The 25,648-nt window shown below is 42.4% G+C and overlaps 1 protein-coding gene across 2 annotated transcripts; it reads right to left on the bottom strand.

Annotated features, from left to right (window-relative positions):
- Nucleotides 1-2,134: 2,134 nt before the first annotated feature.
- On the bottom strand, nucleotides 2,135-25,520 carry LOC106613776 (hepatocyte nuclear factor 6-like). 2 transcript variants are annotated; one of them, XM_014216382.2, is made up of 3 exons: nucleotides 24,135-25,520; nucleotides 14,269-14,362; nucleotides 2,135-9,030 (listed from the first exon to the last, which is right to left on the bottom strand). In XM_014216382.2, the coding sequence occupies exons 1-3, from the start codon at nucleotides 25,174-25,176 to the stop codon at nucleotides 8,556-8,558; spliced, it is 1,611 nt and encodes a 536-aa protein (XP_014071857.1). In that variant the 5' UTR covers nucleotides 25,177-25,520; the 3' UTR covers nucleotides 2,135-8,555. The 2 variants fall into 2 exon arrangements, with proteins under 2 accessions (XP_014071857.1, XP_014071859.1); XM_014216384.2 differs by lacking the exon at nucleotides 14,269-14,362 and having other exon boundaries at nucleotides 8,613-9,030; nucleotides 24,135-25,517.
- Between the last annotated feature and the right edge of the window lie 128 nt (nucleotides 25,521-25,648).

Below are 25,648 nucleotides of genomic sequence, written 5' to 3'. Positions count from 1 at the left end.
AATGTGATGATTATGATATGAATGTATGATATGATATTTCATTTATGTTGTATTTTGGTTTGTGTTCCTTAGATTATTCTCCTGACCAGACACAGGACTGTGGAGTGTGGCTGCGTAGAGCTATCTCTCTCTCTCTCTCTCTCTCTCTCTCTCTCTCTCTCTCTCTCTCTCTCTCTCTCTCTCTCTCTCTCTCTCTTGCTTCTCCTTAATTTTGGAAGAAATGAATTTGTTCAAAACTGTTCAACTATTGTCTTTCTCTCTCTCTCTCTCTCTCACTCTCTTGCTTCTCCTTAATTTTGGAAGAAATGAATTTGTTCAAAACTGTTCAACTATTGTCTTTCTCTCTCATTGAGTCAACTACTCTCCACATTTTATGCACTGCAGTGCTAGCTAGCTGTAGCTTATGCTTTCAGTACTAGATTCATTCTCTGATCCTTTGATTGGGTGGACAACATGTCAGTTCATGCTGCAAGAGCTCTGATTTGTTGGAGGACGTACTCCGGAAGTTGTCATAATTACTGTCTAAGTCTTTGGAAGGGGATGAGAACCATGAGCCTCCTAGGTTTTGTCTGGAGTCAATGTACCAAGAGGACAGAAGCTAGCTCTCCTTCGGCTACACCATGGTGCTATCCTACAGAGTGCTGCTGAGGCTACTGTAGACCTTCATTGCAAAACAGTGTGTTTTAATCAATGATTTGGTGACGTGAATATACACTACATGACCAAATGTATGTGGACAACTCCTTATCGAACATCTCATTCCAAAATCATGGTCAATAATATGGAGTTAGTCCCCCTTTGCTGCAATAACAGCCTACACTCTTCTGGGAAGGATTTGCACTAGATGTTGGAACATTGCTGCAGGGATTTGCTTCCATTCAGCCACAAGAGCATTAGTGAGGTCGGGCACTGATGTTGGGCGATTAGGCCTGGCTTGCAGTCGGCGCTCCAATTCATCCCAAAGATTTTTGATGGGGTTGAGATCAGCGCTCTGTGCAGGCCGGTCAAGTTCTTCCACACCGATCTGGACAAACCATTTCTGTATGGACCTCGCTTTGTGCACGGGTTCATTGTCATGCTGAAACAGGAACGGGCCTTCCCCAAACTGTTGCCACAAAGTTGGAAGCACAGAATCATCTAGACTGTCATTGTATGATATAGCGTTAAGATTTCCCTTCACTGGAACTAAGGGGCCTAGTCCGAACCATGAAAAACAGCCCCAGACCATTATTCCTCCTCCACAAACATTACAGTTGGCACTATGCGTTGGGGCCGGTAGAGTTCTCCTGGCATACGCCAAACCAAGATTCATCTGTCGGACTGCCAGATTGTGAAGCGTGATTCATCACTCCAGAGAACGTGTTTCCACTGCTCCAGAGTCCAATAGCGGTGAGCTTTACAGTACTCCAGTCGACGCTTGTTATTGCGCATGGGGCTCTTAGGCTTTTGTGCGGCTGCTCAGCCATGGAAACACATTTCATGAAGCTGCCGACGAACAGTTCTTGTGCTGATGTTGCTTCCAGAGGCAGTTTGGAACTTGGTAGTGAGTGTTGCAACCGAGGACAGGCGATTTTTACGCGCTTCAGCACTCGCCGGTCCTGTTCTGTGAGCTTGTGTGGCCTACCATTTCTCGGCTGAGCCGTTGTTGTTCCTAGATGTTTCCACTTCACAATAACAGCACTTACAGTTGACCGGGGCAGCTCTAGCAGGGCAGAAATTTGATAAACTGATTCCTTGGAAAGGTGGCATCCTACGACAGTGCCACGTTGAAAGTCACTGAGCTCTTCAGTAAGGTCATCCTACTGCCAATGTTTGTCTATGGAGATTGCATGGCTGTGTGCACGATTTTATACACCTGTCAGCATGAAATAGCCAAATCCACTAATTTGAAGGGGTGTCCACATACTTTTGTATATTTAGTGTATTTTATATAGTTTTTTCGAAAAGGATAACTTTTTTAATGTTTCATTATTATTCTTTTTATGAAATTAACTTAGGAGGATGGTCCTCCCCTTCCTCCTCTGAGGGGCCTCCGCTGATAGGATGTGTGCACCATGCTTTGGGATATATTTTTGTGTTTGCCCATAGAAGATTCCATCCTTTCAAAAGCAACAAACCAAACTGAGACAGCAAAGATGTTTTATCCTTGTTTTATTTGTTAATTTATTTCAAAACACGCAATTTACCCATATTATCCTTTTAAGTTTTTATTTTCTGTAACAGTTAGCTATTACTCAGATTTTTTTCCATCTCAAAAGTCTCCACTAGAGCTAAACAAAACGTTATCCACAGGCTCTCCGGCTTCTGCAGTGGGAGGAGGGAAAAGAGGCTCTCAGACCAGAGGCTGGACGCACAGGTGTGTGTGTGTGTGTGTGTGTGTGTGTGTGTGTGTGTGTGTGTGTGTGTGTGTGTGTGTGTGTGTGTGTGTGTGTGTGTGTGTGTGAATGTTTACATGGCCAGTGTTGGAATCATTCACGGAATCAATAGAGCAGCTTTGAGAGCTGGCCATTGTCTTGGTTCAGTGGTCAGATTTTCATTCCTCTGATTTCATCTTTGGTTTTTGCATACGCTCTCAAATGGCAGACTTTAATTCCATGTATGTGAGTGTGTGTGTCTGTATGAGTTTGTATGTGTTTACTGAAAGTCACCCTTGCCTTTTGAAGCTTTTGTAAACTATGGTCCATTTGGATGTCTGCATTGATTGACTGGGGCCTTCCTTGTCCTTAAACAGAGACTATCCAACATTGTAACGTGTGACCATGTAGCAAAATGATTTAGGCTACCCGTGTATGGGCATGGACTCCATGTCATGTCAATGGCAGTTTGGGACCGTTCTAAAATCTAGTAAAAACACAGTCTGGTAGCCACTAGAGAGTCAGTGCTGTAGTGCCTCTCCTCTCCAGGCACTCTACAGTACCCTGAGTGTCTGCAGCTGCTAGACCCACTCTGGGGGGAACCGGGAAGGGCAGGTGTCATGAAATGGAAAGGGTAGGTGGGGGATAGAAGGTTGTACACTCTGACCCAGCAGCAATGACTAAGATTGGGGGGGTCAGGTGTTTGCATAGATTTCTGTGCAAAAGCCACCAGCCAGATCCTCTTATCTCTCACGGCTGGTTTTGTCAACATTAGATCAGAAGGAGAGGGGTTAGATGGGAAATATAGTGATAACTGTTTTGCACTGCATTGTGTCGTTTTGCTCCCACACAATACAGTGTCAGTGAGTGAAGGCATGTGAGATCGACAGGTGAGAGGGAATGTTGTTGTGTGTCCTTGATCAGAAATTGGTTACTATTATAGACAAGGGATGTCAGAGTAAGAGTTTCTCAAGGTAAGGGCTAAATGTTTGGGATGATTTTACATTTTAGCAGACAGAGCAACATACAGGAGCAGTTATGGTTAAGTGCCTTGTTCAAGGGCGTATTGACAGATTTTTCACCTAGTCAGCTCGGGATTTGAACCAGTAACCTTTTTGGTTACTGGCCCTACCGTCTAAACCACTAGGCTACTTGCCACCCTACTACATGTGTGGCTTGTGATGAGATTTATGATAGGGAGTGTATTGGAGTGTGGGGTAGTGGGTTGTGGGCATATTTTGGCAGTTGGGGCACTACAGCAGTAAACGACCCGGAGAGCCTCTTTTCCTGATTTCTCCTCCCAATCCCCCCTACCGGCCTGTCCTCTCTCTACCTTTTCCTTGTTTTGAAACTGATTGTCTTCTACCATCACAAAGACACTTGGTTCTGATTGATTAACAGGTACCAGAAGAGGGAGAGCACAGTGTGACTGGGGGTGGTAACGGGGTCTGACTGCAGGCCGTCTGGCAACTTTACATCCCAAGGGGAAATGATGCACATATGCTATTTGACAGAAGATGAGAACATCTCTGGTTGGAGGGGTCAGTTTCCAACGTACTGGTTGGTTGGTAAATGTTTACATTTTGCATGAAAAAGATTAGAACCCAAAGAAAGAACAATTTTTCACATAAATTCAAATGCACACGCACATACACACAGATGAAAGAAAAGGATGAGACATACAGTACATATAGGCAGCTACACCCAGGCCTGTGGCTTAGTCCCTCTGATTAACTCCAAGGAAACAACCCGGCCTTGGAAAAGCAGGACAGCCACCAACAGGACCTTGTTAGTAGCCAGGCTGAGGAATGAGATTGAATGAGATTGATTGGAGAGGAGGAGTGGAATCTCCCCAGCACACTGCCCCCTACTGTCAGGATTTATATACATTGGGGAGGGGGAAAGGGTTGAAACAACACATGCACACAACCAGTGAATCCAACAGTGACAAAAAGTCTAAAAACAAAGACCCCTCCAACGCCAAACCCCAACCCCCCCTTTTTACCAAATACCCCCCTCCACCCACCCCCAGTCTTTCCTTCCTCCTCTCCCACAAAATCACAGGTAATTCCTGTAGGTTTCTATACAGTTATACAATATCCATGCAGAAAAAAAAGGTTGCACCCCTCTTTCAGTGAGAGGTGCTGTTTTTTATATTTTAATAACATCAGGAGTACTTGAACACACTCAGGAACCTTCAAAAGTAACTGTGAAATTGTTTTGGAGAAAAGAGAACAAAATGGCAGAAGAAAGCTTAGGATGAGTAAAAAAGGTCTTCCTTTGGTTAATATTCAAATGATACTTTTTTGAATTCGATCCAAATCCGGGTTTTTTTGTCTTTGAAAAAACACACCTCTTAAAGAGCTGAGCTAACTATGTGTTAAGTCGCTCTTGTAGCACTCTTTCTCTCTTTCCTTCCTCTTATCCTCTCTCCTGTCCCTTGTTCTTTTCCCATTTTAACTTCCACAGAAACATTCACAATGTCTTTCCTTTATGAAAACATTAAGTACATGCCGTAGCAAAACAAGCAGGAAACGGACAAGAAAATGAGCAAACAAATTCAAAAATGTAACAGTATAAAGCTTCAAGTTACAAGTTCCAAAACTAACTATCATAGTATCGTAGTATCATAATCATTGTTATCATTAGCATTACTATTTTAAGTTAAATTACATAAACTTTACATGAAAGGTTTGAGGTATTTCAGAATGAATTGTCAACACATGCCTACCAAGTCTTAGCTCTGGCCAGGGGGAGAGGTTGATGTGTGAGAAGAGTAGACAGGGTGGGAGTGGCGGGAGAGCGAAGTTGTGTCAGTCTATAATTGTCAGTGACTGTTCCAGTGCCCAGTGCAGCATTAGTTCTGGCACCAGGTGTGGAGAGAGAGTGGCATGCAGTGGTGAGATATTACAACTATAACCTGGTCACTTCTGACTTCTGTCAAGCCCTTTAACCTCCTCCCTTTCTGTTACATAAAAATATCTCTGTTGGGAGGGGTAAAGGGACAGAGAGCAGAAGAACACCAGGCTACAGAAACTAGGGCTCTGCGCTACTCCGACAGCAACTACTGTGCGGTAACAAAGCGATTGAAGGAATTCGAAGTAACATATTTTTTTGTCTCAAATAAATAGTGTATAGAAAATGTTTTCTAGACTTCCTACATGATAAAGTGCTTGGATTCTAGTGTATCAAGATGGCAAGTCAACATGAAAGAAAATGCTGACACAGCCCCCACCCCCTTTCTTTGGCCCCCCTTTCTGTCCATCTAATAATGAATGTAATGTCTATGTATGAGTGTGAGTGTGTGTGTGTGCGTGTGCATGTGCGTGTGTGTGTCCAGAGCAGTCCCACCCGTGGTTGAAGGAAAAAGGCACTCAACTCAATCTGCATGGTAGCCACCTCCTCCTTTGTGGCACAATGCAGCCTGACTGCACTGTGTGTCTATGGAGCATGTCAGTGTGTCTAACTGTGTCGTTGTGTCTGTCTGTAACAGCGTTGGGGCAGAGGGGGGTCTTTTTGGTGTGTCCCCCAGGCAGCATGGGACTGGCAGGCTGGAGTAATCTTTGGTATTCGTGGCGGTTTCACAAACCACTCAGCTTAGTGAGGTAGCCACATCGGTTCTCACTACAAACAAAGGTCATTTTTTCAGCCACGGACATAGAGCTGAATCCTATCCTTGCTGAACTGTGTACCACAAATACATTTTTCTCATCGTTCCAGACTTCAAACTCACTGCTTATAGCAAAGTGAGTTTACAGCCATTTTATCAAACCATTTACCATGACAATGTCTTATCTAATCTGCACAGTTAATCTAACTATATTGTTGGAAATGCTACAGTTGCATTTTAAGACCATTCAGATAGCATCCATGTCCCAACTCCCCTTTAACCTTCATCCCTCCCCCCACACACACACACATAACCAGAAAGGACGTATGGAGGTCATGCTGCGTCCCCTTTCCACAGCCAGTTTTGAGGCTCAGATTAAAGGGGTGCTGATGTACGGACCGCAGCCCGACATGAAACGCCACGAAAGAATACATCGTCCATCTCCCTGGTTTCTCCTTCTCTTGGGAGATGTCTCCTCCTCGTCAATATTCACATATAATGCAAAAAAAGATGTCCTTCATTGGTCTCAGTCCTTGCATCCATCTTTTTTTCTTTTAAAAAGTCCTTACATTTGTCTTTTTTTGATTTATCAACAAGGTGCCTTACTTATGCACGACAGAGCACAAAAGTAACAAGAAATATAAACTTTGTGTCTATGGTACTAATTACCCGCATCAATATTATAGAGTGTAAGAAAGAAAGAGAGGGAAAAGAGGGGGTAGGGGAAGAGGAGGTAGATAACCAAAGATAGAATGAAAGCGAGAGAGATTTTCCTCTGTTTCAAAATGTGTCCAGTATGTGTCGGTGGATTTTCTTTGTAACATATTGTGGTATCTTTAGTTTTGAGGTTTGGTATTGTATGCCTTAATAAAATCGGGTACATTTCTTTGTTTTCTAAAAAAGCAGATTCTAATTCACTTAAAAGTTTATTGTGGGTTGCTATGGCACATACTGCCCATCAGTAGGAGTAGGGCACACTGTAGCTGTATGTGAATGCAATGCCATATTCTCTGATTATCATTAAGGCAGTTAGCATTGGCACTAGTTCTTGTAGCATTTGTGACTGTAGTATGTCGCGGCAAGCCACAGACAATAACCATTGGGTGGGAATATCAAGTGGAAGATTGGCTCTTTTCCAAATCTGCTGATCCCTATTTTTGGTAAAAGACGGATGATGCATCTAAACTGTGTGTCATTCAGTTTCAAAACAGGAAGCCTCCCCACCATTTTTCCGTAAACAATGATGTAATACTAAATCTCCGTAGCACCTCAAATGTTTCTGGATCCATCATTACCCCTCTGTCCACTAAATGAAACTGAGATCTCTCCATATCAACTGTTTGTGTTTCTGACTGTATCTTTTCAATAACCTGACGTGTATGTTGTGATACAAGGTCATCTATTTGCTTGGTGAGTGTTATCAAGGTAACGTATTTGAAGTGTTTGCTAAAAACCTGCCTCTTCTTTTTCCCAGTGTATAGGCTGCTGGTTGAACCATCCCCTCCTCCTACTTCCTCATCCAACAAGGACTGGTGAACAACAATAGGATAATGGCTCTCTATTGATCTGCCTTCAGAGAGGTGCGAGGGCCTGAAAATGTTGTGCCATGGCCTCTCTCTCCCCAGCCCTGGAACACACTGAGAAGCTTCTCCTCTGAGGACTGCGGTCTGCAGCTCCTCCTATAACCAGCAGGGGGCACTAGGGCACCTTCAGTGCAGAGTAGACTGGACGCTGCCGCCGGGTGAGGCCATTGTGTTGCCACCTCCATTGAGTTCCCCATGTGCTCTTCTTACATTCTTCTCGGGCAGCAGCTGTAATACAGTTGGCTGGACGCCTGCCTGGCCGTGTTGTCGCTTGGTTTCTGTATTGATCAGTGAAAAGCAGCTCCCTCCTGAACAAAGAGCATGTCCAGACATATCTCCTCCCCGACGGTCACAAACACAGACGCTTCTGCTTCTCCAAAGCAACGACAGTCTCCCTGCAGGCCTCCAACATCTGTGCAAAAATATAGACCTGGGCAGCCGGGCAGACCTGAGTATCTTTACTGCCAAGCGTCTTCTGTTTCACCTTCAGGAAGGGTCAAGGCCCTGCTCCCTCTCCCTGTCTGCATCGATTCATTTTTCAATTCATTAGTTTGCCGGCGTATGATCCGAGTGGCTCGCTGAAATGGCTGGCCATCAGGGAATACCTTTGGCGAAGAAGGAGTGGAGAGAGGGAGGAGAAGACCGGTCGAGCTTTTGTTTTTTCATGGGGTTGTGTTGTTTTCTCTAGGATGGTCTTGCGCACAGGACTGGGTTAGATAACAGGGCTGTGTGCTGTCAGGTTTATTGACGTTCTTTTGTCTTTGTTGAGAAATGTGAGTAGAGAATGGGGCTGAGCAGACTCATAGCAGACACAAAGGGGAGAGCTGGGAGGGATTCAGCAGCAACTACCTGGATAGGGAGGCTGGCCGATGCTTGATGTTGAGATCGTTTAAACATAGCAACATATCATGGTGCCTGTAGTGTAGATGGACTGACACCATCAACAGAAACTCAATTCAATAAAAAAAAAGATGATTGTCCTTGTGTGGACCTGACTACATGTTACCTTTACGTTTCACTTGCTTCATAACAGTCCAGTGGTGAGACTTTCAGATCGTTGTAGTTAAAGTTACGACTGACCAAGAGGTGGTTGCATGGAACGAATGAGGCATCAACATGGATATTGGGAACGGAGTGGGCTACAGGAGGTACTACCTTCCCATCCCACCCCGTGGCTCCCCCCTGGCCTCTCAGGCTTTGGAGAAGGTGGTGGCCGAGGTGCCCGGCTGGCCGGGGCTGGTGCCGTGCTCGTCGTGCCAGCGGTCCACGCAGCGGCGCCGGGCATTCATGAAGAAGTTGCTGACGGTGTTGAGCTCCAGGCCCAGCTGCTGGGAGATGGTGATCTGCATCTCCTTGGACGGGCGCTTGTTCTCCTTGAAGATGGCGATGAGCGTGCGGCGCTGCAGGTCCGTGAAGACCAGCCGCTGCTTTTTGGGCGCCATGTTGCAGTCTTTGTGCTGCTCCTGCTCTTTGCGCTTGCAGGCTGCAAGTGGTGGTAGAGTTGGGGTTGGGAAGACAAAAGGGAAGAGATAAACATAGCATAAATGCAGTGTTATAGTTATAGTACTGTAATACTATATGAATATGAGTATTTCAGATAGAGTAAAATGGTGGGAGATGCAGATGGAGAATTAGGGGAAGGTGTGGGAAATGAGTCATTAGCCAGACATAAAAACAGGTTTCAACAGCAGCAAAATAGATTGAGCTCCCTTATATTGCCATGTATTAAACTTGGTGCCCAGTGGGAATATTCCTTCCATCCTGCAGAGTGCAGACAGGGAGCTAGCCTGCGGTGAGCTGCTCTGGCTGCCTGGTGGAGACACTGCTGTTTGATTCAATATTAATGCAGTTTGGGTCGCAATGGGAGACTGAGTGACTGTTACACAAAAGTGAGCGTTTGTGTGTGTGTTTGTGGGCCTGTGTGTACGTGTGTGTATGTGCGCGTGTGTGCACACGCACGCATCCGCGTGCATGAGAGACAGAGAGTGAGAGAAGGGAGAAAGAGAGCTTAGTGTGTGTGTGTATGAGAGAGGGAGTGGTGGAGAGGGAAATATTGACCCACATTGCTGTAGGAATTGGGGGGTTCTCTACAGGGACTGAGGTCAGAATCCCCTCCAGCAGGTCTGCCGTCTGCTACATCAAACAGAGAGCCACTGGAGCCCTATCCATTGAGCTCTGAGGTGGTATTTATAACTGCCTCCAACACAAAATGGAGTGTTGAGTGTGTACTGACTTCTATGAGGAGCAATTTGAAGAGAAAACATCTAGTAATTCTTAGAGGCACTAAATAAAAATATACAGAATATGTAATGTACAGTAAACTAAGTATGAACTATGTATAAAGGTGAAATGAACAGTGAAAACATGATGAGACAGGTATAGATGGGGAGGAGGTGCGTTTCGTCCCTGAGGATTCAAGGCAGTGGGTTATTTCCCCTGCTGTTGCCATAATTACCCTCCTCTTTTCTACCTTTTTTTTTTACTCCAATATTCCTTTATTCCTTTATTCTTCACTTTCTCTGATGTGTGTGCGCCTGTGTGTGTGTGTGATTGTGCAGAAGTGGCTGGAGCCAGGCTTTGGCGCTGTGTGTCTAATTACAGTGGTCCAGAGCCCATTGATCAGCCATTGCATGTCAAATCTGTTTACTACAGCCGTCTAACCTCCACACCAGCACATCCATCATATTCATATTTCACATCAACACTACAGGCCTCTCCTACTGTACCCACATACACTATACACTGGGTCTGCACTATAGACACACTTGTACAGTGTTTAGCCTATCCTATTGACATGAATTTATAGATCATCAGTTAGTGCTGCTGATTTGGTTGTGGTGGTGATGTATGGTGGTGATGATGGTAGTTTCATATAGTCTGGATTTATCATCATTGTAGTTAGCTTGAGCAACAGATGACATTAGATTCAACAGGCTATTGATGTGTGTAGTGTATAATTATTAACACAGCTATCCACTCTTATCCCTCTCTCCAACCAGCCCCTTCATCTCATTATGTTCGAGTTGTACACAGAGCTCTGTGGGAGACTTTTGGCCCCGTTGTTTTATCGTCTCTTAGTCAGTCAGAGGGTGTCACTAGCGCTGTGCCCTGGCCGTATGGGGCCCCATACTGGGCTGCCTTGCTACAGGCGCTGGATTTAGTAATCAATAGCGATCGATCGATGAGGAAGGGGGCCCTGATTACTGAACCAAGCGCGCCGTAGAGAAGAAGAAAATCGATCACTGCAGCTTTTAGAGCTACAGTAGGCACAGAGACAGACATAAACTCATGCACAAAGAACTACCCACATTGGACTCATAATAGAAATGTATTTGGCTTTTATTTTTGGCTTTCAAGTTGGTCTACTCTTTCCGGCCTAACACCCTGGCAATTATTCTACCCGTTCGTTACTTAGCTGTGGCTGCAGTTGAATCATCGTAGTAAAATTAATAAATACATGGGCTAAATATATACAATTACATATTTTTTGTTTATTCGATATTTTTCCGTCCTAAACTTGAGAATTGTATTGGATAATCGCCTATAGCCTACGTTTGGCATGTGTATAAGGTTAGGTGGAAGTTGCTATAAAAGCAACTCATTCCAAACAGTATTGTATTAAGATACAATACTGTGCCTCATGCTTTGGCAGAAACAAAATGTGCTCTGAAATGCGTTCATATAAGATTGAAGCTATATGTACCTACTGCTCTTATTAGTAGTGACATATTGTGCAGAATACGAGCCAAAGTTCTCACATTTCTGTAAGATGCCATTTAACACATTTTAGCGATGGTAATCAGAGTAGCCATCAGAGTATAGGCCTACCCTACTCAATTAATCATCATAATTACCAATCGATACATTTGGGTCGGTATAGGGTTTACCATAATATAGCCTATGGGTGTCGGCTTTTGTCATGGTCACTCAAAACAATCTCACAATAGACGGGAGGATCCTGACTTGAACTCATTTGTATTGAACCACAATGTAAAGTCTAAATGTGAGTCATTATAAAGTTGAAAGTTGTGTAAAAACAAAAAAAATAGACTAACTTTCCTGTTTCTATGGAAGTTATTACTGCTAGCATTACAGAGGTTACGGGAAAGGCCCTGGGTGTTCAATATCGGTTGGTAGATTTGTGAATAATTAATATGTGAAAATCAGTTCGTCCAATTAAATATGCATCGGAAGGAGAATGGGAAGAGGCGGGGCAGGGACACAAAACATGCAGGGAAAGGAAACGGATGCTAAATAATCTACAGATACTAATCGTGTCGTGACGCGCCATGGAGCAAGCGTCTCTCGAGTTGGTTAATTGTAGGTTTTATTTGCTAAGATTTTGTAGAAACAATGGTTCTCATAAACCATTATGTAATTGCACTTGCCTACGAAGCCTGTTATTCCAAGGACTTCGCTTTACAGTTCCTGGGTTATCCAAAGCCATGTTGCCAATTTTGTGCTGCCTTTCTATTTGTATGAGAAAAAAAAACAGAAACCTACTTGGTGTAAAATAAATTTCGAGTCAAAAGATAGAAGTAGTCTAATCTTTAGACATTGAAATCACATTGGATTTATGGAATGAACGACATTTTGTAATGAGTTTTGGTTATTGGCCATGTAGAATGAATACCCATCCCCGTAGCGCTATGATCATCTAGTCCTACAATATGGCTAATCATGTCTAATAGCCATGGCGAAATATTTAATGTCAACAGTCCTAAATGTAAAACATGTCCGTTTAGGACTTCTGGTTAAAGTGTATAGGGTGTATGGTCTACTCTAGCACTAGACCACTGATGTAATTAATCTACCAATAAACATTTTTACTGGCTGCGGTTCAACATCATACATACTATAAAGCCACCTTCAAGTCCTGCTTCCATTGCCCTTACAGAAAAGAACCCGAGGCACTTATCTCTGCCTTATATGCACTGCCAGTTGGCATGTATCAATGTGTTATCTAAAACTCTATTATTTTCCCCTGCAGGATTCTAGATGCCACAGAATCGGATGCACCTTTTCTCCAGACCTTGAATAGTGCTGTAAGATGGGACGTGCAGTATTATAAAGGAATGGTTTTTGTTTTTCACTGATGTTGTGTTGCACAAAGATTGATAGTATGTGTATCGACTGGGCTGCACTTTAAAGGCTAGTTTGTACAGTATTTATTCCATTCAGACCTCAGGGCAGTGCCAAGGTTTCCCAATGCAAAGTACTTCCAACTCAATACTCCTTAATGTAATGAGGCAGAGTTGATGCTAATATACTGATAACTTGATACAATGTGTTTGTTTACCTTGCACACTGCTCCGCTGCAAGGCATTTCCACACAACTTTAATAACACTTTGAAAGTCACCCGGATCAAATCACTTGATGGAAGAAGAATGGTTCTAACTGCAGTTCAGGATAAATTCAGCGGTAGCGTACGTTTTCATTTGACTTATTATTATTTTCTTTTTTAAATATGATGTTATTGATAGTTCCTATTTTACCAGTCATTAGGCTACCATTATATATGAGATCATCAGACAAAGAGATTTCTTTGTGTGCAACATTCACCAATCAAATGTTTTTTTGGTTTGCTTTAATATTTGCTCTTAAATAGAAGTCAAGTGAGCACTTCCTTAATCACCTTAAGATAAATATTATGACCTATGCAGGCCCAGAACCTGATGTAATAGAATATCAAAATAATACAATATGTAGGTACCTCATTACTTGTGATAACAACTGTGACATTCACAGATGCAGATTTCCTGTGAAAACAGGGCTCAAGTGTTCAGATTATTACCAGTAATATTTAACTGAAGTCAAATATGACACAATTAGTGACTTGGCAAATGTTGTAGACGTCATGCTTAAATTGATTGATATAGCACATCATAATTGGCAACAAAAGTCAGTGAAAGTTGCACAATGAAATATGGTGGCATTTCTCAGTAAACATAGCAGTCAGACTGCAGGGGAAACGTAGGAGTGCCCATCTATAGATTGCAATAGTGTTATAAACTCGACTTTGTTTTATGATTAAACATGTATAATTTAGTGACACCTCATTACTTTATATTATGCACTCTGCCGTGTTGGTGTTTCCCTGATTAAGAAAGGCAATAACCGACTGATTCTTCTTGTTGGAGAAATGCAGTTCATGTGAAACAGCAATACAAGTACTAGTGCAACGTGTTTGCAAGAGTGGGATCATGTTAATACATTGACTAACTTCGCAGAGATTGGCTTGATCTATACTTAAGACTACATAATAATAATAATAATAATGATATTTTTACATCAAGAGGTCTGTCATGTCTGTGGGCTTCTTATCTAAATCCTAAATAACAACAGGTGTATCTCAAATTTGGACGACATTGTCAGTTTATAAATTATTTGATATTATGGGATTCGTTGTCAATTAATTGTGAACTTATTTGATGTATATAATCATAACACATTTGATCTCATTGTTCTTATTTTTAGGTTATACCTGAGTTACTAATCCCCAATTTTAGTACAAGACACTTCATGCTTCCAGATGACTTTAAAAAAAATAAACAAACAGGTAGCCCTATATAAATAAATAAACACATTTCTGAAATAAATAAATATGTGAGCGTGTGAAAGCTGTCTCAGCAGCCAGACTAGAGGTGTGTGCTCTGTCGGATTTGAAGTGGGAGAGCAGAGGGGGTGGGGTATGGTGGGGGAATCGATAACTAACCGCACCGTTCAGCCAACCGGTCTGCCTGGGATCGATGGCTTGAATGGGGCTGATCTGAAATTGGGTGCGGTGCGACTCTCTCCCGCAGAGGCCGGGCTACTGCGGGCGAGAAACAGTCACTATGTCAACCATGGACTCAACCTGTTGTTCATAATTACTTACTATGAATAACTGGCTTGTAACAAGTCATTGGGTCAATGTAAGAGGAGGACATGCAATATGCTTTTCAAATCATTAATATGGGCTTTTATTTAGTTTATTGCAATAGGGATTATTACAACATCTCCTCATCGTTTTCGATTATTTAATTGCAGTTATATTATGTTGATATTGTGAAGGTGGGCAGTCTGTTCTTGTGTGATCGTACTTATGCACATTGTTTGCATAGTATATCCTATTCTTAAGTTGTTTTATAGCAGCAAATCTGTATAGATGTGTTCGTTAACAAAAATACACCATCAAGCGATATATCGAGGCCTACAGGACGGCCACAACATCAAATAGACAATGAAAAACTCCAATACCTTGGCCCAGAGACTATGTTGAGGAATGTTGTTTTACTTTTTCAAATAAAATGAAGACAAAACAGTCAGGGTTATTTCATTGGCAGTATGGATGATTTACCACAGGAAACCACGCATATCGTTTTTGAGTGAGTTGTGTGGCCAACATTAACACTGCGTACCCGCCTATCAACATTGTAAGGGAATCTTGTTCAAATCAAACTGTATTTGTCACATACACATGGTTAGTAGATGTTAATGCGAGTGTAGCGAAATGCTTGTTCAAACGTCACAGTGATGTTTTTTCCTCCGTACTCATATAGGCCTACTGTTCCTGGCATGTTCAGAACTTTAATTTGCTCTGTAACGCCATAAAACATATTGCTTAGGCCTAGGGTACCAGTCCTACCTCTGTTAATTAAGTTAAACCTTAAGTTGATTTACTTTTCGTCACTCTTTGAGTATGTTTCTTATTTTTAGTGATTTATGGGAAAGTCTGAACATTTTTATCACTGACGCAGCCTGCTAATCATCTCAAAGGTCCATTTTGATGGATTTAATTCTGCAGTCAGCTGAAAAAACAGTGCAGATGAGAACTTGTATGGAAAATGTTATTCAACCAACAAGGCAGCTCAAATGGCTGCAAATATGACTAAATAGTAGCCTATGCTATAAAAACAGAATTGTAGTATCAATAAATACTACTACTACTACTACTAATAATAATATTAATAGTAATAATGATTATTATTATTAGAATTAACAAGACGGAGTAAATTGAATTAAATTTAATCCAATATTTTATCAATTATATGACTATAGTCTATCGAACAAGAGTGGAGCATGGTAAAAAAGTTGGGCTTGAAGTCACATAATATGTGGGTGTGAGTTGCGTCAATGCAATTGGAGACAAGACCTGTATCATTAACAACTAAAACACTGCAAACTATGGCGTGAAAGTATCAAAAATGGCAACACTCGTGTGGCTAGTTTAGGTAACATAATTATCTGCATTGGACCCAAAACAAATAAGCTAAAGGAGCTTGCCTGCATTATATGATTGAGATATACACCGTGGTGTAATTATTGTGCCTTGTGAAAATCCTGAACGAATAGTAATAAACCGCAATTAAGGCCCTGCATGGGAATTATTTACATACAAGCACACACACACACACATATTACGTGTGTTCATTTTGATATTGGATTATTGAATGTGATGTATGCATTTTATGTAATTATGTATATATATAGCTTCTATAAGCAACAACATTTTTCATTTGTAGCCAATAATAGAAAAGGGCTCTAAAGATTCCGGCTCAGTATAGGCCTGAATAATCAAAACGATAGCCTCACTGAATTGATATTCAAACATCAATTCAAATTTTTATATTGGACTCCACTCCGTTTGTTTATTTCGCATGTAATATAGCATTGATTATTTCATCAATTGATTTCACGGTCGTTTTGTTCCTTTGTTGATTTGTGTGGGTTTGCCCGACTGGAGTTTCGGGTTGCATCTGTGGGTACTGTATGCGTGTGACTGCGGTTTTTCTGAGATCGGCTGGTGATCGACCCAGGTTACAGTCAGTGTATTTGAGCCCATGCAGGCTCGGCTCTCTCAGGTTAGGCCGTTTGGACATTCAAATATTTGTCTTTTTCAGGCTCTTTAATGATTTATGTATTCAATAATATGTCCGTAATATGATCAAATATTTGTTAATGTGAAATTATGGTTAATAACAATTAGTCCTAACTTTCAGTTTTCCGTCTTTAATGAGTCAAGCTGCATGCTCTTTGGAATTAATTGTCTACTATTCTACTCTCAGTTAAATGAAAAGTTTAAATGTTGTAAAAAATGTGTATTATGTAAAAAAAAAAAAAAGGAGGCGTAACATCTCCCGTATTATTTTATTTGTTTTACTATTCATACCACTGTAAAATGTAGACACAACCGTGTGTTATTGTGCAAATTATCTTGATACAAGCATGCACAACATTATGCCCCTCAACTGCTTATTTATCTCTTTGCTGTCCTCTTAAAAAGCATGATCCTCTTTCGACAATAATCGATTAAGCCAATTCTGTCTGCAGATGATTGTTGGCATGCAGTGCCCGAACACGTTTTATGGTAATAAGGGCCTAATGTGACCCTTTTCTGAAGTCAGTTTTAATCACAATTTTACAAAAGCATACCCATAAAACATATTACTTCTATCATCCGTGATACTGCCTTAGAATTTGTATAGGCATGTTGTCTACAACCGAACCTGGAATATGCAAACATGGTTGTGTTTATTAAATCACTGTGAATTCAGTATTGGTCTATGCATGAGGCTGCTGTCATTGCATGATGCCATTCAATTATCAGTGCAGGCTAATTTGTTGGCTATTGGCTAATGCTGCCCTACTATTAACCTATTCGTTCAGGCTTAAATGGGGATGTGTGCATTTTCTCTCCTTCAAAGAATTGCGTGGGCATTGTATTTCCCTTGTTCTTCGAACGTTGCAGTATTCGCCTTAGATCGGGCATTAAACAAGCTATTATCGGACCTTTAATAACCAATGTCCTGTCTGACGTCAGATAAGCGTCTACTGCTAACAGGAGAGAGAGAGCATTTCAGCACCACTGCTCAGAGATTTACCACCAGGCCCCGGTTACGCAGGGCGCGCGGGAAGTGCTGTATTGGACAGTATACGCACCCATAGAAGTGGATGCAGTTGACTTGCATGAGCTCAGATTCCATCATCACATGCACGCGCATTGGCTTGGTTGATTGTTGTCGCAAATTTGTCACACTACAAATACCCAATGTAGGCTACAAACAACATAACGTGAAGGTTGGCTAAATGTATAATGTTATCTCGTTAGCTACTCATTCCACTTCACCAAAATATTTTGGGAAATCAATTAAACCCAACACGATATGCCTTTGTTTCAGCCATATGCCAATTCACGTGTTTTATAATTGGAGTCATAGTTTACGGTGCCAAAGTCATTTTGGATAGACTATTCAATGTGCCTAATAAAACATATGATAGGCCTACAAACAGAATACTTTTCATATTATTTGGCAGGGAAATGTTGCTGTAATTTCAGGCTACAACAATGATCCTGTAATTCAGAAAATGGCTTCTCTTACTGTTTTATATTTGAAATCGGTGACGCAACGCCATTTAACCCTTAGATGCTAGCCTCGTGCGCACAGTTCAGTCTCCTAGCAATTTGATTTAAAGGTCATTCTCTCCTATCGATCCGGTTTGGCGAGGGGGCGACGGAAAAGCGGAGGAATTGATCATCTAAAATAGAATAGACGGTATTCTAAACTGTAGGCCTATTGAGGCAAACGGGTTAGATAGACCTATATGTGCTGCATTTATAATTGCATGCCCCCGTGTGAATTCTCTCTCTGCCTGACTGTGTGTGTGCGCGCGCGCGTGCACTGTGTGTGTATGTGCATGCAGGATGAAAATTTGAACGATATTGGTCCCTTAATATGCAGCAAGGCTACTGTACAGTGTGAGTAGGGCGCAGGCAGGTGCGACTGCCCACATGTTCTTGTGTAAGGGACGGAACAGGCTTCTGTCTCAGAGCTTTACTTTATCATTTATTGATCACTTTGTCTAATGGTGACATTGTAATTTTCAGAGTAGGTCTGTCTGGGTATAGGCCTAATCTCATTTTAGGCTATTCCCTTATCCATAGAATACTGCTTCACCATTTTAGTGAAACGTCAACATAACATAACATATGATTAGTGGAATACTAGTTAGGATTTGGTCGTGTAAATGCAAGTGCCAATGAAAGCATGCGTTTAATAGTCATTCCGTTGTACGTTATGAAGGGTGAGCTGTTAATGGGCAAAATGGTGTTGCACATGAGCGGAGGGGGGAAGGGGTAGCGGGAGTAGGCCTATGCCTGCATGGCGTAGCTCCAGCGATGGAAGGGAGAGACCCGGGAATGGAAATCGATACAGATTCAGAGCTCGCCAGATCGGCCTTAACAATATATGGCGTAGACGCACTCAGTATCCCGATCACATACACACATGCAGGCACATAGGCTACACTGGAAAAATGGGGAGTCGTGTCTGTGAGTGCACGTTCTCTATCACTATACTCAATTCGCCTCCTCAAACGCAGAAAAACAAATCAGAATTCGTTATCTGGCTGCATTGACAAACATTTGGAATGGATTTTAAGAATGTGAATAGCTTTTCATTAGTGCCCGGAGAAAATGGCCCCCATTGTCCACAACAGCCACATGATTTCAGTGTGTGCGTGTGCGTGCATGCGTGCGCGCGTGTGAATCCCAGTAGACCTATTTACAGCACACATTGCTGTGCTTAACAAAATGCGTCTGTGAAACCGCAGCTGCATGATTCTCTCCCCTTCTGTTCCCCATGCCTATCAATTATTAAAGTTCGCATCGATCATTTCGCAGGCCTGCATCAACCCGTCTCTTCATGAAAAAGCCTGCTTTCGATTATTCTAAATCAATCACGCCTAAAGGCTCCATTCAATCAAAACCGCTAACCGGATTTCCGGGATACAACATAAACAACATTCTTGCATCACAGCTTTTGATTAATATGCTGCTGACTATCTTTTGGTTAAACCTTTAGCTTTTTTAAGTACCGGAAAAGGTGCATTCTTGAGAAGAATCTCCCAGAAAAGTGTTTTCCAGATTTGAGAATATGGACCTTATTCTATGAACTCTGAACTATGTGTCTTAACATAGCCCGCACAGGATGGTGAGACTGATCTGATTGTGACATTGTGTGATATTATTGATCTTGACATGTTGATGGGGGGTGAAGGACATAGAGTATGCTAGACGCAGGCTATATGAACATGTCAGAATAAAGAATTTGACTCATCTGGGATATTAACATACTGTATCTCCATAGCCTACCTATTGTTGTACAGCCCTTTATTACTACACAGCTCTATACACTATACACCCCACACATGGTTATGGGCTTAAAAAAGGAAGACACCTGTACTATGTCAGATATATAGTTGAAATGTATTCAATGTTGAGTTTGCATCCCAATATTACACTTTAAATACTTCACTGAAGACTGAAATAAAACAAAACCGTTTGACATAGAAACACCAGATTTTCAGCATAAACAGTTTATTAATTATGAAATTATGACAAATATTAATACAATTCCACCCATTGGTTCACTAGGTCACTTGACTGCAGGAAAGGGATACAGCAAAGCCAAAATTCATTACCTCAAACATAGGCCAACAGTACCGTTCATAAAGACCTAAGATTTCAGCACCATGGACAGCGGTGATCCCAAATGAAAATGTTTTTTTGTCGGTGTAGGTGAACATTTCTATAGCAAATACACTTGGAGGTGGATAGAAATGCTAGTGGTGTGTGGAACAGGCTGGGTTGGTCGATGCTTAGGTACAGTGATGGCATTGGGATTATGTCCCAACTGTTTAGACGCAGGCAGCCATTATTCCGAGTATATGAAGGATGCATGCATGTGGATGACTGCTAGATGATAGATTCATAAAATACTCCTTTTACTTATATTAACTTTTCATGAGTAGCATACCCATCTTAAATATTGCTCCATCCAGAAATAGGAAAAGGTATGGGGACAGCAGAGAGGTTGACCTCTGATGTGAATGTAGGCCTAGCCTGTAGGCCTAGCCTAGCCTGTGAGTTGATTGAGCTATTCTCTCCCTATCCATAGTCTGTCTGTATTTTGGTAGAGAACAGAACAGAACAGAGAATAATCTCATCCCCAAAATCGAATTTTTACAAACTATACGATTTTGATATTCCCCCTTTACATTTTGGATAAATGAGATTGATGCTCTTGCGAAATGTTTCATTGCGTCGTATTTTACGCTTGGGTGGTTTGGCAGGATCGAATCATTTTTGTTGTCTCTATTGTCTTCCTCTTGGCTCCAGAGTGTGTCTGGAACAATGCGTTGGTGAATACATGTTTACACAGATCCAGGCTGATTGTATAACCCAACCCCCAAAGGGTGTTTTGAGAGTGAGTTTGCCATCCAGTCTACAGATGTAACATGATTACAACAGAGAGAGAGAAAAAGGTGTGCAATGGGGGATTTTTTCCAGTCTCTCCATTCCCTTTAGCTCCCCGACACCCCCCGCCGCTCTGGGAGAGTCCAATGGGAGAGAGTGCTGAGGCGGAATAATTGATAGATGCACTGGCTATCCTTATCGATCACTGCATTATTGACCCGACTAAATACATTGAGATGGAGTGTGGAATTCAACGCAGATGCAAATACGAATTGTTTTGATCGTAAATGCAATCTTTAAATGTCGCTCAGACCTCACTTTGCCGTGTCTTTCTCGACACAATCCAAGTTGTTGTTTTTACCTATAATGCATCCTTGTTTACGTTGGTTCAACATTTCAACATATACACTTTGTGAGCTTGTTTTTGTAAATTAGCTGTCCTAAAAAGCCAATCAGCTTGATACATGATCAACGTAATGCGTAACGAGGCACAGGTTGGACTTAATTGTTGGCCATACTATAGGTTTGCAATTTGGTGAGATTCACCTTGCCCTCCACTCGCGGACAACGCAGCACACATTTGTAACCATGTGTTTTATGGTGTGCTAATAAAGGGCACGCAGCCCCCCTCATTTGACTACATCGTGCTCTGTTTTTAATTTTCTGGGGAAGATTGTCATGTGAGTGTGCAGACACTGGCATTTTCACATTAGCTAAGCAGGGAAGCGGCATTGATTTGTGGGACTATGATGAATTTGGAATAGTAATTTGAATGTATTGATTGATGTGGCCGACCGAGAATCCGCACCCTCCCTTTCAGAATCCTAACTCCCACTCTCAACCCACATGCGCACAGTGGATAATGGCGAATTGAAATGCAATAAGTAAAATGTAGCTCCCACCATTTACATACCACAGTCATTTGTCATTTTGCCTGCGAGCAACTGACAGCACAAGGTAGCTCACATGACAACAGACAGCACGTCAGGGCCAGAGGATAACCACTCGCTCGCAAAGAGCGCAGCTATTAAGTTAAACAATCATAGCCATAATCATAACCATAACAACAATAACCATAACAATCACGATAATATCACTACTACGAATGATATTGATTGATACTTGATAATAAGTAATGATACTTGCACTATACCTATTAGGCCTATAGCCTGTAAACTAATGAAGTATGAAGAATAGCCATCGGGGTACAAATGGAGCATAGGCGTATCAATTCTAAAATGACTGCATACGAACGTGCATGCATGCTACACATACACAGGCATACTGTAGCCCTACATGCATGCAGAAATACACATGTATGGGAAGTTATGTGCCATAGCTCTAGTATAGTGCATTGAGTCCATTCATTGAGAGGTTTGTATCATAGTGTGGAGTGGGGTGGGGTGGGGGGGCTTTAAAACCCCACTGCTCAATTAGGTTTAACAGCAATGGCACTTAAAAGAGACAATTGTAGAGTGTTTAAATCTTTATTTACCAGAACCCCACTAAATGCGGAACAATTTACATGCCATTAAGTGCTTTTCAATAGGGCATTGACTGGAACTAAAATATGCCACTATATCTGCTTAATTGAACTGTCCACTGAAATAAGACAGAGAAGTACTGATTGGCGTTTTGAAGCGCGTGCATGTCCAAACGGAGTCATTTGCAGAAACATCAATGAAAGTGGCCCTCACTTCCAACTCGTTAATTAGCTCCTAAGCTTTATAGCTTGTACAAGAGCACAATTTTCGGGTTGCTTTTTTTTGCCTTCTTGGAGCTTTCAGGGGCTTGGGATAGCCTGGTGGTCATTGTTCCAAACTCTTACCTCTCACTGGCAAAATTAATACATGAATGAATAAATGGTTACAACTTATGAATTCAGAGTTACATTTGGAAATAATGGATAAATTGTTCAATCGTAGCTATATAAACATCCCATCTCTCGAAATATATATCTCAGTCTCAAAGTGGAGTGATTATAGCAATGATTGTCAATTAAATTGTACATTTCTGGTGCATTTCCAAACTTGAGACCAAGTATTGATTATGTTTGGGATTCAACTAATAGCAATAACATTATTGAAGTAAATGCCTTTAGCTTTTTTGCTTTGCCATCCTTAAGTAGGTTAGTGTAGGCCTTAATACTTTTTAGTTTTGTGCATTAGAGTTGCATAGACCTATGTAAAAACAACAACATTTTAGGCTGCTATACTAGGCTTATGTATTTACAACACAATGTACAACTTCGGCTGTAGTGTTATTGCTGATGTTTTAGAGTTGGTATGTTGTAGAGTTAAGGAAAGTCATCGTTTACAGTTCATTCTGACATTAGGCCTATTTTTATTTCACCTCCATTCAGTTCTTATTTTCAGTTCTTATTTTACTTTTACTTATTCATAATCACAATATATCACTATGAAGTCTCTATTCCACCTATAAAGGACTTGGAGACTTCATAAATAAAGTGTAAGCCGCAGAATGTTGAAAATCAAAGACAGGCTCATCTGTTTGTTGAGCTGTCTTTCAGATCCAAATCGATCATTTATCAGTGTTCTACTTTGAAAAGGGACGCGGGGACCCGAAGTATCGATTCGCAAGAGGTCACGCCCCCGACTCGCTGCTAGGCCCTAGCATCTCAGACGCGCCTTGTTTGCGCCTCGCGGAGTAGACCGGGGAAGGGAAAGCCCACGAGAATTCCAGGTCCATTTGATACATAATACGCTGACAAAACGATATTTAACATGAGGCTAATGGAACGACTCAACACCAGAAGAAGAGTGAATATGTGCATTTTGAACTTCTGGTCAATACTCCCACCAGTGTAGGCCTACGTGCGTTATTGTGGCCCAAATGATACAGTTACAGAGAAGCACAATCAATTTGATGCAGGTCTTTCCCTGTTTGATTTCCCATTGTCTGTGTTCTAAACACCTTGTCGTGTGTGTGTTCCCCATTACGCGCGTGCGTAAAATTGATACAAGTATAAAGTTGGAAGCATACTAGTGAGTATTAAAAAACTTGAAACAAGTTGATTTCTATTTGTTTTCTTCTTTAACAGATAATTAGAATATCACCGGCAGAGTAGACTACCACAGCATAGCTACTGTTTACTCTTTCATACTTTATTATATGAGCATGAAGCAGTCAATCCAACCTGGATTTACATATCTTTTCAAACAACCAATTCAACATGCTGGTTTAACAAAGTTGAAAGAATAATAGCCATTGTTAACTCCTCAAAGAATCCATGCTAACTTGTTACAGTGATATCTGTTTGAGTAGCGATTGATTTTCTCGCCACATTGACTTCTAAGATCCCTTCACATTTGGACGTCTCTTTACTCACCTGCTAGTCTGAGTGCCGACATTCTCTGGAACTCGGGTTCTTGTAGCCACTTCCACATCCTCCGGAAGGTTTCCCGGCCAGACTTGAGTTTACTCCAGGGCTTAGGGTTCCTCAGCAGGTCAGACAGGGTTCCCTGGGAACGACACAAGATCCGCTGGGCGAAGATGGCCTGGGGAATGCTGTAGCGCTTGAGTTCCGCCGTTATTCGTTGTGCCACCTCCTTGGTGTTTATTTCTTCCACCTGCCCGGACCCACCTCCCTGCCCGCCCCCTGCCGTCTGCCTCTCCCGGTCAGAGAGCATGGATCCGTTAGCCTGAGAGTGCGGATGGCTGTGATGGTGCATACCGTTCAGGGATGACATGATCCCGGCCCCGTGGCCCCCAAATCCCCGGGCCAGGTGTTCCTCGCTCCGGGACAGCATCGATGCGTGAGACTCGAAGCCTCCCGACGAGAGCATCTTGTCGTTGGAGAGGTGGGCTCCCGGACCATAGGCGCCAAGAGTCTGCTGCGAGTTGTGCAAAGACCCGAGGCCGTTGGAGAGAGGGGACAGTGGTTGGCCCATGCCGGACATGTCTTTAGGGTAGTGGCCGTAGAGGTTGCTCATTGAGGCAAGGCTCCTGTCGTCCCGCATGAGCGTGAAGCTGCCGCTGACGTTACCGGCGGTGAGACGCTGATGGGCCGGATGGTGGTGAGCGTGCGGGTGAGGATGATGGTGAAATTTATCCGAGACGGTGGCTATGGGAGGCAGGTGCTGCAGCGGTGTCAGCGTAGTGTAAGTGCTGCTCATGGTCATCCCGGAGTCGCAGGACATGGTCATGGCGGGGTGCAAGGGACCGGACAATGCATGGTCTGTGCGATACTCCCCAGCTCCCTCTAATATTGAGGCCATACTGGACACCATGGCTGACCGTCCGTGCGACACCAAGTTCCGATGCGACGCCAAGGACTGCCGTGCGTGGTGCGGAGAGTTCATTAAGTCACCCGTTTGATGAGAATGAGATACGCCGTGCAGATTTCCAATGTTTTCCATTGTAAGTTCCATTGTTGAAATAATCTTTATTTACACCTCTCTCTCCCCTCTCTCACTCGTGCGCACTCTCTTGTTCCCTCGCTCTCCCTCTCCCTCTGTCTCACACACTCCTTTCCAATAAAATGTTAACGATTTCAAAGCCAAGCCATTGATTGTAGTAGCCTCTTCAGTCAATCCAGCATGATTTCAAGCGATCAGTTGCCCGCGACAGAGCTGTGCCACAAACCACTGCTCACACTTCTGGTATGGTGCCTGCTTGTTTGTAACCTATTCCATTCGCTGTAGCGCACCACTACTATCGAAAGCAAAGGCTGTGCTTCCAGCGTGTATGTTGACGTGCCCGCGCAAATGTTAAGACGTGACTGTGCATGTGTGCGCGCACTGTGTTACAGTGTTAGCATTCAGTCCAGAGGTGGACTGACCATCTGGCATTTTGGGCAAATGCCAGATGGGCTGTTCCATTTTTAGCCCAGTGGCCCTATCT

The sequence above is a fragment of the Salmo salar genome, chromosome ssa10 (genome assembly GCF_905237065.1).
Source record: "Salmo salar chromosome ssa10, Ssal_v3.1, whole genome shotgun sequence".
NCBI lineage: Eukaryota > Metazoa > Chordata > Actinopteri > Salmoniformes > Salmonidae > Salmo > Salmo salar.
Note: the sequence above shows the minus strand (reverse complement) of the source record. Positions and strands in the feature narration are given on the sequence as shown.

Bases quoted from the DNA above. Each gene is read 5' to 3' on its own strand.
- LOC106613776 (XM_014216382.2), bottom strand. From the start codon at position 25,176: ATGGAACTTACAATGGAAAACATTGGAAATCTGCACGGCGTATCTCAT. The intron at 14,363-24,134 runs GTGAGTAAAGAG...TCTCGCCCGCAG, and splicing joins GTCGGCACTCAGACTAGCAG to TAGCCCGGCCTCTGCGGGAG. The intron at 9,031-14,268 runs GTGCGGTTAGTT...CACCACTTGCAG, and splicing joins GCAGACCGGTTGGCTGAACG to CCTGCAAGCGCAAAGAGCAG.